Genomic DNA, 16,826 nt, shown 5'->3' with positions numbered 1-16,826 from the left:
CTGTATATAATACACTGTATACTAATAGCCCACTGTTCACTAACACTATATACATACTGTATACTAACACTATATAATACACTGTATACTAACACACTGTATATAATACACTATATACTAACATACTGTATATAATTCACTGTATACTAACACACTGTATATAACACACTGTATATAATACACTGTATATTAACATACTGTATATAATACACTATACCACAATCACACTGTTCACTAACACTATATACACATACACACTGTATACTAACATACTGTATACTAATACACTGTATACTACCATACTGTATATAATACACTGTATACTAACATACTGTATATAACACACTGTATACTGACACACTGTATACAAACACTGCACATAAACACTGCACATAAACACTGCACACAATCACACTGCACACAAATATTGCAAACAAACACAGCACATACACACTGCAGATAAACACTTCACACAAACACACTGCACATAAACACTGCACATAAACACACTGCACATATACACACTGCACATAGACACACTGCACATAGACACACTGCACACATACACTGCACATATACACACTGCACATAACTCAAATACCACAGCTGAAAACAACACAATAACACAATTTACCCTTTAACAACACATCCTATTTGACCTGTGGTTTTTCAACATGCAAAGTTCTCTCTCCAGATAATATTTAAAATGACTGATACAAGATGCAAATAAAAGAAATACTCTCATGTAAAGCAGATAAAATGCAGGTAAAAGAACAAACCTGGAATATAAAACAGATAAAAGTGCAAAATGTATGGAAGTGCATATAAAAATACTAACATGTTAATGCTGTTTCTTTCTTCTTTTAAGCAGCCATGTTCATGTTTTTTAAGCGAAAACACACATTACAGTGTATGAGCAATAAGATTTCTGATTTTGCATTGACCTAAAAATTCTTGAATCTTTAAATTACCATGCGTAACATTTACTAAGAATATAAAATGTATTAAACTGTCACTGTTAACATTATAATCCAAGTCAACAATTAGGTTGAACCGTGGTGATGATTGCATACTATTTTTTAGAGGGAGGTTTAAGCACAAAATATATTTATAAAACTGTTCAGGACTGTATCTGAGGAGGAAAAATGGCATCAACAAACCATTTCTGTTTCAATTTCCAACAGTCTGTGTAGGCTTGTGGAATTCACTCATTAAACTTTAATATCTGGAAGGTTTATTAGACTTAATTTCAGCATTATGCATTGATCAGAAAGTAGGCTGTGGTGCAACTATAGTTTTAATGCCTCTCCTTGTGTGGGGGAAAGTATTAGATGCAGAAAGGTTTGGATTTACAGGAGCCTTTTGTTTATTTTGTTATATGCATTAGATTTGTAAAAGTTTTGATCTAAACTATCAAAGTCACAAATTTCCTTTTGGGCCCAAATATTTTTTGCAGGGCCACGAGCTGCAATTTTCCTACCTCTGCTACAATATACAGTTCATTAGAGTTATGACTTCAATCTAGGACTGAAATTGTCTTAATTGTCACTGTTTTAAATAATCAATTAGTTGTTTTGTCTATAAAATGTCAGAAAATTGTGAATTATGTCGATCACTGATTCCTAAAACCCAATATGTGAACTATAATGTCTTGTTTTGTATCAACCAGCAGTCCACAACCCAAAGATATGCAGTTTCCTGTCATAGAGGACTAAAGAAACCACAAAAAAAAATCATATTTGACACAAGCAACTGATCAATTATAAAAAATAGTTGGCAATTAGTTTAATACTTGACAGTTAATTGATTAACCGACTAATCATTGCAGCTCTATTTCAGTTGCGATACAATGTCACTTTTTCTTTCCACCATAGTTTTGATAACACCAAGAATAAATAGTGCAGACACTGAACTTTGCCCTACTTTTTAATCAGATCTGTGTATTTGCATATCAGGCCAGCACAGATTTTTACTTCCTTCAAAGGGATGTTTTGACTGAACAGGAAGTACTCTGAACTTCTTAACACTGCATCTAAATGACCTGGTATTTTTGAACTTTCTTTTAAAAGATAAATCCAAACTATGGTTCCAGTGACTAAAAAGAGTTTTGCAGACAGAATGGGTTGTTATGTAGGCTACCAAAAATGTAGTTTAATGCAGTTGATCTGTAAGGGTCAATGACGTTTTTTTGTGTCCATGTGGTTTAGTCAAATGTAAAGGGGTTAAAATGTGAAAATAAACGTATGAATAACTTGCACACATTCTTTTTTTGTGGACCCAGCATCAAATCTCTGCTTTTAATCCATTTTGAGAGAATATATTAGAGGATTATGGCAAAAATGTCTAAGTGGTGTAACCATAAAAACTTTGTACCACATAATTCCACTTGCTTAAAAACAGTAAATTCTCACTAAAACACCATATCAACTAGTTTGGCATGATCTTACATTATAACTTTTTTAATTAAATAAAGGTAATGGAATACAATTGTTCTTGTTCTTTGTATAAGTCCACTTAAATACCCTGTAGGTGGATAAAATATGTAATATGTATCATTCTTTTGTGGTTACACAATTTGACATTTCCAGGAGCATTCAGTCTTACTTTTGGTAAAAAAAAATGGTGCAAATGTCATTTCAAATGATATAAAACCAACAAAAATACAAAATGTACATTTTCACAAACCTGATGCTGCTTTTAAAACTATTTTTTAAGATCATTTTTAATTGCTCTTCTTGCCAAACCTTATTTGTCACTGACCCATTTAGCTCTTCTAAGATTGTGATGTCTGTAAAGAAAGGCCTGTATCTGACATTGACAATACATCAGGCTTCAACATGCTACTAACACAGATACCTGCTCAGGTAATGGCACTTTAATTGCAATATTTTAGTCTGTTGCTCTGCATAATAAGAACTTGTAAAAAGCAGATATATCATGCGTAGAGTTGTTCGATCCTCTCCTCTGCTCCTCTGCCTTTAGTGCTATTTCTTCCTGACTTGGCCTCTCCTCACCTGTCCACCAGGTGTCCTCAGTTTGATAACTGTCAACTGCTATCACCAATTATTGACTGAGAGTCTACACATGTTTGTTGTGTGTTGTCAGCTCTTGTCTCGTCACCTTGATTAAAAAAAAATGCTGTCTAACAACCTGTAACCTGTTCTCCTCCCTTTCTTCAAACTGTAAACTCGCTCTTAGTAAACTGCCTCAAACCAAACCTGCAGTGTTGCTTCTGCTTTTGACTCCAACTATTATTGACAGCAAGTCTGAATTGTAATGATGATACAGTTTGAGGACTTCTTTAACATGTCAGATATACGCTCTTCTCATTCATATTTTTTACATATTTTCTAATGCAGTTCGAACACTGAAATAGCAGTATCTGCATTATCTCTAGTAATTTAAGATTTTCCCACTATATATCTTTAAACAAGCTTGTTTTTTCTTCAGAGTTGCCATGTGTTTCAGGTTAATACCCAATGGTCACGGTGTTTCACTTGTGCCTCCTTGTGTTTCAGGGTTTTTATCTTAATGTTTCCTTGTTGTAACATTCACTGTCAGACTTTGTTTCTCTTGACCTTTGCTTCACCATTTAATATCAGTTTCTGGACTGTTCAGTGTGACTCAAAGTCTCTCAGACGTTTAATAATCACATCAAAGCACAGATGTTAACCGTTCTGATTGAGCCTCTGATTGATACTGTGGGAAATTACCAGAGTGACGAGTCTCTGGAGTTTGAACTTTTTAAACAAGATAAGGACAGAGCATGTGACCCATGTTAAGGATAAGTGGGTAAGATAATGGATGGATAGACAGATTTCTACTCTGCTCCCTCCATTTAACAGTGACGTGTAACAGTTTTTGGAAAGCACAGATAAATGATGTTGTCCTGTTGATTACTGCCAATAATGGTGCCAGATTAGAAAATGCACCTATTTGGAGGATTTGTTGATAACGAAACTGTTAATTTGCCATTTGTTAGACACAAACTGCAACCTAGCAGTTTAAAAATAAAATGATAAGATTATATATAATGGTGACAGCAAACACAATATGTTGAAGTGGAGCAGATGGACTTAAGTTTTTTTTGAGAAACACTCAATCCCACTCAAAGCTAACCTTCCGTCCAACTTCCAATCCCAACTCCAAATGCCTTACCCCTTAAAAGAAAAGGGTTTAATCTGCTAATCTTCCTCTGATTGCCTATAAATCACCATTATAACATAAAAGTTCATGTGAGATGCTTAAATGTTTTGTGATATCTCTTTCAATAGAGGATGTTCAAGTGTATCTTTTAAAGGAAGTGAATCCATGTAAAGCTTTAATAAGATAATGTGACCGTCTCGATGTAGTAACAGTTTAGTGCCATTAGATGGCGACAGTGTCCTGTGTTGTCTACATCTGGGTCAACTTTGCCCTCTTTAATTTTTATGCTTTAAATTGAAGCCAAAATTACACAAAACTGCTAAAGTGTCAAACATATCTTACTGAATACTTCCTCAGTCTCTAATCTTAGAGAATTAAATACATTTTAAATATAACTGGTTGTATTTATGAAAGAAAGGAACAGCACAAGTGTTCATATGGATTGGGAGAAACACCGGCTATTATAAAAGTTAATGATCCAGCAGATGTAGGAAGTTGGAGACCAAATGCTTTAACACTCCTTCTCTCTCATTTAAAAATCAAGAATTTATGAATTTGCAAATACATGATGTCTCCTCCTTCACTGTAAAGTCCATTCTTACACCTTAGAAAATATATCTAAATATAAACATAGCACAAAAAAAAAGCAGAGCTGAGTATGTGGGTTGCGCCCATGAAAAATTTGGCAAATCTTCTCTGCCTTCTTTGGTGGAGGCAGTGTGAGTAAGCTGTTCGGCAATGGCAGAGAAGATTTACCACATTTTTCATAAGTGCAACCATCATACTCAGCTCTGCTGTGCATCCCACAAAAGCATGTTCCTTACAAATGTGGCTCCATTTAAAAGGGAAATAAACAGGCTTTCCAATGGTATAAGATTTATTACCAAGAAGCATTGTACATATATATAAACATGCGTGTTCGGTAGAGTATTTCTTTGTGTATGTTTTTAAAAAATATTTATATATGTTTATATGTATATATATGTTTATATGTATACATATGTGTGTATGTATATATATATAATTGTTTTCATTATTATTATTATTATTATAAGTAATATAATTATAATTATTATTAATTGTATCATTATTATCATTATTATTATTATTATTATTATCTGAAACTAAACCGTACCCTCCTTGCCTCTAGTTATTATTATTATTATTATTATTATTATTATTATTATTATTATTATTATCTTAAACTAAACTGTACCCTCCTAGCCAATAGTTATTATTATTATTATTATTATTGGTATTATAATTATTATTAATAAATTAAACTGAACTTCACCCTCCTCGCCACTAGTTGGCGGTAACGCTGCAGAGCTCCCCGCGTGTCAACCTCTCCCACCCAAAAAAAAAAAAAAAGAAAAGTGAAGTGAAGGGAGGAAGGAAGGAGAGAAACAGGAAGAAGAAGAAGTAGAAGACGATCAGCAGCTCGGCACCACAATGACTTCCACCAGGAGACTAGGAAAGGTAAAGAAAAACATTAATATAAACCTTTAACTACGGTCTGTAGTTCGGCTTTTGACACGGTTTAAAGTAGTTGTATTGTGTGTGAAGCTGAGTGTGTGTTTAACATCCATCTGTCGGGATTAAATGAAAGGATAACGACGTCCTGAGAAAGGAGAGATAAAGAAAGAGAAAGAGAGGAGAGGAGAGGTGTAACTAGTTTCTGATGGTGTGATTCAGCTGAGAGACAAAACACAAAGTCACACACGCTTTATTATTATTATATTATTATTATTATTATTATAACAACACAGCTCTTTTTTATATTGTGTTATTATTGTTATTATTATTGTATTATTGTTGTTATGATAAGGAGAGAGAGGAAAGCAGCGCTGTCACCGTCTGCAGGAGAAAACATGGAGACTTTTGGGGTTGGGGCGTGACGTCACTGCTCGGTGTCACACTGTAAACAATCATATGGTTAAAAAAAAAAAAGACACCTACCCCTTAAATTATACGCAGTCATATAATAATATAAGTGCTTTGATTTTGTTAATAATATATATAATATTATATATAATTAATATATATAGTATGTGTTTAGGTTTCACTTAGCTTTAAATAGAAAGTGAATGAGTCTCTGTTCAGTGTCTTTAGTTTCTGTATGAGTCAGTGTGTGTGTGTCTGTCTGATAGGAATTCCCCCACTGATAGAAAAAGGAAAGTACTGTACTTATGCACAGTTTTTTGGCACCTCTACCTGTAAGATAATATATATGTGTTTATTGATCCCTAAAATAGACACACTTCTTCTTTTTTTAACATGTTTCCTTATGCAGTTTAAATATGAACACATCTATTCTAAGGCTGCATATTAAGAAATTCAAGCGTACTGTGTTAGGTCTGTAGTAATTTAAGATTTTCCATTTTTAGTTACGATGAATTGAACATTTACACTGATGTTAAATACTGTACTCATGCACAGTTTTTTTTTTAAAGGTGCATATACTCATAAGCTAAGATATATGTGTATATGTGTTTCCTTATGCAGTTTAAATATTAACACATCTATTCTAGGCCTGCATATTATAATCTCTAAAAATTAAAGATTTTCGTACTTTATATCTTTTATGAGCTTATTTTTTTAAATCCCCCACTAATGTAAGTACTGTACTCATGCAGAGTTTTGAGGTGCCTCTACCTGTAAGATAAGATATATCTTTATTGATCCCCTTTGGGAGTAATTCACATTGACACAGCAGTACAGTGGGGTAAAAAAGTAGCAGCGTAAGAGTGAAAGTGACCATGGCCGATTCCGATCACTGATTTTAGGGAATAAAAAAAATCCGATATTGTTCGGAGTATCAGTCGATAATCCTATATATATATATATATATGTATATATATATATATATATATGTATATATATATATGTATATATATGTATATATATATATACATGTATATATATATGTATATATATATATATACATATATATATGTATATGTATATATATATATATACATATATATATGTATATATATATATACATATATATATGTATATATATATATATATATGTATATATATATGTATATATATATATGTATATATATATATACACACATATACATAATATATACATAAACACACTTTTTTATGTATATGTGAGGCAGGCTGTGATATTTTACAGTTTAAGAATAAACTTAATTTATATAAAATGACTTCAGTGCTCTGAAATAGTAAACTTCACCGAGAATTTAATATGTATATATTACACTTGAATTAGAAAAAAGGATTAAATATACATACAATGCGGCCTATATATCTTTAAAAAAAATATCGGCACATATCGGACAGAATAAACACTGATACTGATATATATATGATAGGCTAAAATCGGCCAATAATATCAGTCGGGTTCTAATACTTATTCACAGTTTCGAGGTACATGTACTTTAAGATAAGGTATATTTTTATTGATCCCCCTTATGTACTTTTACTGTAATACTGCATACTACATCACTCATAATACTGCAGTACTTTTACTGGCTTTCCTCTCCACTTTATTCAGTTTTATACTACTTTATACTTCCGCTGTACTACATTTCATATTGTACTTTCTACTCCCGACTACGTGAATAATCACGAACTCACGATCATAATCTTAGTGACCTGATTGTCAGCTGACTGCTGTTTGTTTTAGGAAATAATTGTGTTATTGTTTATGCTTCCAAGACCTTTAACAGAATAAACAATGAATACTTATGTTAGAAATTGCTTCATTGAGGTGTTTTTTTAATAAAATAGACACACATTTTCTAGACAATGTGGGTTAAATGGGGTTAAATTAGTTAAATATTCCTCTTGTGACATTAAAGGAAATGAAACACATTGTCCATTTTCTCTTTGATGATTATATTCAAATGTCATCATTCAAATCGTTGATATTTATAGTTTGAGTCCCGTCAATTTTAAAATGTGTCGTTATATCGGCCTCTGTATGCGTCTCATCTCTGGTTAAACAGGACAAAGTAGCGTGCAGAAGCTCACAGACTGGTTTATAATGATGCTGTGAAGTCGCTGCTTCAGGTTCCCAGATGGCAGGGCGCCAGTCTGCTGTTCCTACAGCGTGAGGCTCGTCTGACGCATCTGATGTTCAGATTCATGATGAATCAGAGAAACAACATCAGACAGGTTTTAACCAGGAAGAGCTGCTTTAGTCTGGACTAATTCAGAGCCAGAAAACACTGATGAGATACGATCAAAGATTAGAGCAGAAGTCCAAAAAACTGAAAACACATTTGTGTATCAGAACTTTGTTTTTTCTTCTTTCCTCTCCCATTAATCATCTCACCACCCCTCACATTTATCTGCTGACCCTTTGGAGGGGCCCCAGCCCTAGGTTGGGAACCACTGGACTAAACTAGCTAACTGTATATAAAGTAGTGTAAACTAGCTCCACCTCCAGCAGCTACAACAGTAACATGCTGCTCTAACACTGATACTTCACTATTAATAATCTAATGATGTCATATATAATAATATATCAGTCAGAGGGACCAAACCACTACTTTTACTGTAATACTGCATACTACATCGCTCATAATACTGCAGTACTTTTACTGTAATACTGCATACTACATCACTCATAATACTGCAGTACTTTTACTGTAATACTGCATACTACATCGCTCATAATACTGCAGTACTTTTACTGTAATATTTATATATTATCATGCAGGATGAAGTATTTTGTTGTATTGTTCCTTTAACAGAAGTAAATGATGTTTATTCTTCTTCCACTGCTGAGATTTCCTCATGTGATAACATTCATCATGTTTTTCTTGTCACCACTTCCTGAATTCTTCTTATAATCCAGTTTTATGATGCAGGTAACCGTCAGTGACAGGAAGTGAGCAGCTGACAGCAAACAATAAAAACTTAACTGACTTTCTCTCCTATGAAACTTTAGTCATATACCTTCAGCTGAAACTTCACTACTACTAACTGCTCTACTGTAGGTATTAAAATAAGTATTAATGGCATATTGATGTTACCTACTATTATATTTATTTAATTGTCAAACAAAAGATGTGTTATTATTCTACAAAAAAAAAGTAAAAAATACCAAAAAACTCTCAAACATGAGGATTTAAAACTTTTCATTTTTAAACGTGATAATAAACTGAAGATTTTATTTGGATTAATCGAACAAAACAAGACATTAAAACTAAAGACGTCACTTCAGCTTTAAGAAAAGCATTTCTCACAATTAATTGATAAAATTGTCAATTGCCTAAACTAATAATTTTTATTGTAATATTTTTTTAACTACTGTAAAAAGTTGTGATTGTTGTATTTCTCTTTAATAAAAGTCAAGCAAAAAAATTAAAAGACAAGAAACAGCAACTCATAAATAAAATGTATAAGATAAAATATATATAATAATAATAATAATAATAATAATAAAATATATAAAATACGAAAAATGTAGAATAAAATATTAAAATATCAAAACAAATAGAATAAAAATAACATTATAAACCTTTTTTTTTTTTTTCAAAAGTCAGGCTGAGCAGGAAGGTTTTGATTTTGATTGAAATAAAAAATAATGAAAATGACCTGAAAAATACTTTGTTAGTAGGTTTTTCCAGGACTTTAAAGCATCCAGTGCTTTTAAATAATAACAGAATATTAAACATATTATCACGCTTTTATTATTTAGTCAGGTATCAATTTATTATTATTATTATTATCATTACTAATTCAAACATGTAATCCAGAGCTAATATTTAAATATAGACAGGAGAGCATTGAATGCACAGTGAGGTTTCCTATGTTTCCTGTCTGACTGGACTCATATTTCTCTGCAGCTCTGCAGCTTTTATTCCCTCTGCTGGTTTATTATATGTACACACACACATATATACATATATATATATATATATATATATATATATATATATATATATATATATATATATATATATATATATATTCATATTCTCTGTGAGTCTCTGTTATGTGATTATCTGATTTTATTCATTTTATATCAACTATGTGTGTGTTTTTGTCATTTTCTTTTTTAGGAGCTCGATGACATCCGCAAATCTGGAATGAAGCATTTCCGCAACATTCAAGTGGATGAAGCAAATATTTTGAACTGGCAAGGCCTGATTGTTCCTGTAAGTACTGAACTGCTGCTGAGATAGGAAAAGTTATTAAAGGGTTAATAATTAAAGTGTTAAAAAAAACCTTTAATGACAAGACTAGGGTTGCAAAGGGTGGAAAATGTCTGATACATTTCCAGAAACTTTCCATGGGAGGTGAAAGATGGGGAATTTTGGAAATATTCCAAGTTGGAAACTGTCTATGGAAATTATGGGAATATATCTGAATGAATAAGAATTAACTGGAAATTTGGGGTAATTTATACAAACTGTATCAACTGTATACAGACATAAATATAAACATTTCATTTTGTCATAAGCATCAAGTTTATGTCCGTTAATCCCCAAATATTCCCTTAATTCCCAAATATTCCTGTTCATTCCCATATATTCCTGTTTATTCCCAAATATTCCCGTTCATTCCCATATATTCCTGTTCATTCCCATATATTCCTGTTCATTCCCATATATTCCTGTTAATTCCCATATATTCCTGTTTATTCTCATATATTCCTGTTCATTCCCATATATTCCTGTTAATTCCCATATATTCCTGTTAATTCCCATATATTCCTGTTTATTCTCATATATTCCTGTTAATTCCCATATATTCCTGTCAATTCCCATATATTCCTGTTTATTCCCATATATTCCTGTTAATTCCCATATATTCCTATTCATTCTCATATATTCCTGTTAATTCCCATGGGAAAGTTTCCAACCCTAACCAAGTCCTGTATTAAACTTGTTTGTTTTCTCTTTTTAAGGATTGTGCTCCGTATGATAAAGGAGCGTTTCGTATTGAGATCATCTTCCCGGCCGAGTATCCGTTCAAACCTCCTAAGATCACGTTCAAGACAAAGATCTACCATCCCAACATCGATGAGAAGGGTCAGGTGTGTCTGCCCATCATCAGCGTGGAGAACTGGAAACCAGCGACGAGAACCTGCCAAGGTAAGGAAGACCAGTTAGTGATGATGATGATGATATTTAGTTATAAAGTGCCTTATAGTTTAACCTTTACATACTGATCATATTCAGGCTTTTATCAGTGTCTCCTCTTAATTTTGTGTATCAGCTGCACTAAAACATATTTAGAAAGTTGTATAATATGTTGTATGTTTTCTATATTTTGGGTCACATGAAGATAAGTCCTTACATTTCTGGCTAAAAGGCAAAGCAGCTTTATTTATAGAGTGCAAATCAATGTGCTTTACATAAAAACAATATATCACATGATTTAACAGTAAGAATTGGAAGCATAAAAATATACAATTAAAATTAATTAATTAATTAAACCCAATTATAATAAAAAATAAAACAAAGTACAATTGAATAGTACAAATTTGAAAAATTAAAATATACAATTAAAAAAATAAATAAATATATAAAACCCAATTATAATAAAAAGGGGAAAAAAGTCAAATTAAACGGTACAAATTACAAACATTAAAACCCAATTAAAAGTAAGAAAATAATAATTAAACATATATTAAAAATATTAAAAGTATAATTAAACAGTCAAAATTGGAAAAAACCCAATTAAAAAAAAAAACCCAATTATAATAAAAAGGGGGAAAAAGTATAATTAAACAGTCAAAATTGGAAAAAAAAAAAAGAATCCAATTTTTTTTTAAAATAAAACAAAGTAAAGAAAAATAGAAACTGACAAAGAAAACAAAAAGCTAGACTAAAATAAAAGTTTTTAATGTTTTTTCTTCTTCTCTCGAATGTAAAAATAGGGTCAAATTAGACCTTAAACAGCATGTAAAGGGTTAATAGATTTTAATAGTTGGCCGTAGCTCGTAGTGATGAACCTACAGATAATTATCAGTGACTCTGCAGCTTCCTCTCGGCTTTACGGAGCTTTATATTGAGTTTCAGCTCATTGTTTAGTTGTTTAGCTAGAACTTTACTGTTCTGGTTCACTCTCAGCAATCTCATAGCATCGTTTTAGGCCTCAGTAGGCAACTGTTATTACAGAAAAACCTGTAAAAAAATATAAGTAAATATGATTTAAAAAATGTATTATAAATATAATATATAATATAAATATATAACATATTTATTATTCTTTTGTGGTTTCACCATTTGACATTTTCAGCCTTCAGTCTTTGGTTAAAAATGGAGCAAATGCTGCATATTTTTTAAGATATTTTTTTAATTACTCATCTTGCAACTCTTATTCATCACTAACTCTTATAATGTTTTTGTGTTTTTTTCCCTTTGTGTCCCCTGCAGTGATCCAGTGTCTCATTGCTCTGGTGAACATCCCTCAGCCGGAGCATCCGCTGCGTGCCGACCTGGCGGAGGAATACACCAAAGACCGCGCGAAATTCATGAAGAACGCCGAAGAGTTCACAAAGAAACACAGTGAAAAGCGACCTTGGACTGACGACACTGACACTCACGGCTTTGTTGGCCTCCTTTCTGTTTCCTGTTCGACAAGCCTGAACCCCCAAACCCAAACCCCCCCCCCCCCGTTCTTACTACGCACCTACATTGTTTTAGCACTCTCCTACCAACACTCCTTTTTTTAATAGAGGCTTGTTTTTTTTTTTGTTTCACTTTGCCAAAAAAAAAAAGAAAAAAATAGAGAAGGAGGGAGGGAAAAAAAGAAAAAGAAAAGCAGGACCTTTTTTTGGTGAGTAGGCAGACTCTTGCCTCTAGGTGTCACCTTTTTTCCCCCCCGGTTGTTAATGACTTCTTTCTACTGATTTCTTTTTAGAAAAAAAAATAAGAAAAATGTCAGGTGCCATCCTGGAGCAAATAAAAAATGTCAGAAATATATTTAAAAATTAAAAAAAAAAAAAAAAAGAAGTGCTGTTCTGCTTACTTAAATGTTGAATGTTATCTCAGACTAATCATTCGCTTATGCAGACCTGTTTACAGATTATAAAGCTTTGTTTTCAAAAGTTAACAAATGTTGCGCAGCATTTAATGCTGTTGTAAATATATATCTGTTTGTCTCCTTCCTTTTTTAATTTTCCTTTTTTTTTTTCATCCTCTCCTTTCTTTACGATACACTGTTCTGTTTGTTACTGATGCAGAAATAATCCAGATGTTAACAGAAATGTGTTAAATGCAGCATCATCCTTTGTTTCCTTTTTAATGAAATGGTTTTTTTTTGTATTTCACATGTTTGCAACAAGTAGTCCCTTTATTATTATAATTATAATAATTAATAATACAAATAACCCTTCCACCTCTGTTGGCTTCCCAGGATAAAGTGCATATAGTCATAGTGAGCATTTATTTTTCCACACAGGAGGAAAATTGTGTTTTTTATTTAACTTTACTGCTGCACGTCTGGATGTCAGACTCAGCTCTACAAGCATCTCACTGTTTAGTTTTTGTTTTTTTTCTGTCATCAAATTTTTTTTTTTTTGTTAATTTATCTCTTCTATAAACCCTTTCAAGCACACAATGTTCACACAGTTGTCCAGTTCTCTGCAGAATAATAAAAGAAACATTTGATGACATGCAGCAGCACTCTCCTTCTGCTCTCACCAGCTCCTGTTCATCTTCATTTATTTATTGCAGTTAAACAGCTTTAATCATCAGTAAACTCTGAGGTATCGCAGCTCACCAGCAGACACATATATAGATATATATATATAAATATCTATATGTATATGTGAGGACATCCATCCAATTGCAGGCAGAGGACAGGAGCTGCTTAATTAATAAAAATTGTGAAGGATGCTTAATCAAATGTGTATCGTGTGTCTTTAAATGTCAATTTTATAACATTTTTCTTTGTTTAATCTTCCTGTTGTCCTCGAGTCAAGGAAGGAAGGGAGGAAGACTGAAGGAAAGGAGGATGGAAGGGAGGAAGGAAAGGAGGGAGGAAGGTAGGAGGGAGGGAGGAAAGAAGGAGGAAAGAAGGAGGGTTAGGGGTTAGGGTTAGGAAGGAAAAGAAGGAAGCAAGGGGGAGGAAAGAAAGAGAAGGAGGGAGGGAGGAAAGAAGGAAGAGAGGAAAGAAAGAAGGAGGGAGGAAGGAAGGGAGGAAAGAGACAAGGAAAGAAAGAGAAGGAGGGAGGGAAGAAAGACAGACGGAAAGAAGGAAGAGAGGAAAGAAGGAACAGTCAAAACAGACGGGGTCAATTTGACCCGGGAGGACGACACGAAGGTTAAACTATATAGGAAACATAATGAGTGCAGATCTTCCACACAGGCAATGATAAGCATGAGTATTATATAAATATACATATGTTTTGTCCTTAAAAGTCAGCAGATCTCAACCCAGATGAGAATATATGGAAGACTTGAGGATTATAATGAAGGAGGATTATAATCATTACTGTAGAAATATATTAGCTTACAGATTACTAGTTACTCTATTTAAAATGTAGGGGAGACTGGGGACAGTTGCAACACTTTTTACATTACTCTGTTACTCAGAGACTATTTGGACTAGGCCCACCAAACCTTTACATATTAAACTTACACATGTCTGCTAATTACCCATAGCATTTAATCCTCCTGTTGTCCTCGAGTCAAGGAAGGAAGGGAGAAAGAAGGAAGGGAGGAAGAAGGAAGGAAGGAAGGAAAGGAGGAAGGAAGGGAGGGAGGAAGAAGGAAGGAAAGGAGGGAGGGAAGGAAGGAAGGAAGAAAGAAGGAGGTAGGGAGGAAGGAAAGAAGGAGGGAGGGAGGAAGGAAGGAGGGAAGGAAAGAAGGAGGGAGGGAGGAAGGAAGGAGGAAAGAAGGAAAAAAGGAAAGAGGGAGGGAGAAAGGAAAAGAGGAAGGGAGGAAGGAAGGAAAGAAGGAAGGGAGGAAGGAAGGAAAGAAGGAGGGAGGGAGAAGGAATGAGAGAAGGAAAGAAGGAGGGAGGGAGGAGGGACAGAAGGAAGGAAGAAGGGGGGAAAGAAGGAACAGTCAAAACAGACGGGGTCAATTTGACCCAGGAGGACGACACAAGGGTTAAAGATGGTTACATATAATATATCAATCACAATATGGGTACAGTTGCAACACGGATCAGGGACGCTTGCAACATATTAAAAACACATTAAATTTGACTAATTGATTATTATTTATTTAGTAATATTTATCATAGGCCTACCTTGTGTCAATGTGCAGATGTTACTGAAGCTATTAAAACTCAATATTTCAGTGTGAGACAAGAAGAATGGTCCAGTACCCTGCAAGCGGTATCTTATTTGATGTCACGCTTGCAAGTCTCGCTCTTTTTTTGTGGAACCTGAATAATGTGGTGTGGCATATGTCGAAGGCCCTGACAGATTTGCCCTCATCTCTTACAATATCTGAGGCTCGTTCCAAAATATTGAGGGGAACCCCTCTGTTAGTGACTCGCTTCCTCACTCTTGGCATACTGAAAACAAACAGAATACAATTTCTACTTTTAGAAGATTTATTCACTATAGGACAACAAATAAATTGACTTTTCTCCTGTTTTCACAGGAACATTTATGTGGCTAACAATACTTCCTCATTTTTGCTCAACTAGATATTTGGGGAAATATTTTGTTTATCAATAGCATTAGTCTCTCATTGTCTTATAATATAAATGCCAGTTTTGTTCATCATGAGCATAGGCACAATAAAATACATGAATTGTACCTATTTTGAACTTAAAATCTGTCTGTCTGTTTTGATATGACTAGCCAACTTAGCATGGTATCAGTCATGACAAAACATGTGCTAGCTAGCCACACTGACATTGACACATGCTAACCATGTCAGTGAATACTTAACAAAATAATGATTCAAACTAGGTAAGTTTGGATTCACTCATACAAAAGGTCAGGACAGTATGACAAAAATACAGCTCATGAAAAGCTACTTTCATACCTCCAAAACAACTTTTCTTGATAAAAGCAGGACCAGATGCTCAATATGGCCTCCCTCTTCTTGGTGGGCAGAGGGTCTAACTGAGCATGTGCAGTGTGAGTGTCATCACCCTAGCATGCTTCTGATTGGAGAAATAAGACTTGTTGCAACCGTCCCCAGTCTCCCCTAATAAGTAATGTAACTATATCAATGACTTAATCAAAGTAATGTAACTTATTACTTTTGATGAATTTTCTAATTTTCTAACCAATGTTTTCAGCTGTTAAGGTAAATGTTCCCATTAAGCACCAAAATCTAAGTCCAGTTGTTTTTCATGGATACTGACATGATTTATAAGGGAGATCATTTCTTATAAAGCAACATTTATCTCTCATTTGAAAATGTATTCATTAGTTGATGTAGATTTTGGAATAGGAAGGGAGGAAGAAAATACAGATGGAAGTAAAAGGAAGAGAAGACAGGGAGAAAAGATGGAAGGAAGGGAGGAAAATAAGGAGGGGAAGACAGGAAGAAAAGATGGAATGACAAATGGAAGGAAGAGAAGACAGGAAGAAAAGATGGAAGGAAGGAAGAGAAGACAGGAAGGACAATATGAAAGGAAAATGGAACGAAGGAAGAAAGGAAGAGAAGACAGGAAGAAAATATGGAAGGAAGAAAGGGAGGAAGGAAAGATGGAAGGACGGAAGGAAAGATAGAAGGAATAAAGGACAAATGGAAGGAAGGGAGGAAAAGAAGGAG

General features: G+C 33.5%; 1 protein-coding gene across 1 annotated transcript; it reads left to right on the top strand.

The window, feature by feature from the left end:
- The first annotated feature begins 5,552 nt into the window (after window positions 1-5,552).
- LOC133995252 (ubiquitin-conjugating enzyme E2 L3-like) lies at window positions 5,553-13,754 on the top strand. The gene is made up of 4 exons (XM_062434589.1): window positions 5,553-5,625; window positions 10,194-10,289; window positions 11,042-11,228; window positions 12,516-13,754. Exons 1-4 carry the CDS (start codon window positions 5,599-5,601, stop codon window positions 12,812-12,814), a joined length of 609 nt encoding a protein of 202 aa, XP_062290573.1. The 5' UTR covers window positions 5,553-5,598; the 3' UTR covers window positions 12,815-13,754.
- Window positions 13,755-16,826: the final 3,072 nt, after the last annotated feature.

The sequence above is a fragment of the Scomber scombrus genome, chromosome 15 (assembly GCF_963691925.1).
Source record: "Scomber scombrus chromosome 15, fScoSco1.1, whole genome shotgun sequence".
Taxonomy (NCBI): Eukaryota; Metazoa; Chordata; class Actinopteri; order Scombriformes; family Scombridae; genus Scomber; species Scomber scombrus.
Note: the sequence above shows the minus strand (reverse complement) of the source record. Positions and strands in the feature narration are given on the sequence as shown.

Bases quoted from the DNA above. Each gene is read 5' to 3' on its own strand.
- LOC133995252 (XM_062434589.1), top strand. From the start codon at position 5,599: ATGACTTCCACCAGGAGACTAGGAAAG. The intron at 10,290-11,041 runs GTAAGTACTGAA...TCTCTTTTTAAG, and splicing joins GGCAAGGCCTGATTGTTCCT to GATTGTGCTCCGTATGATAA. The intron at 11,229-12,515 runs GTAAGGAAGACC...TGTCCCCTGCAG, and splicing joins AGCGACGAGAACCTGCCAAG to TGATCCAGTGTCTCATTGCT.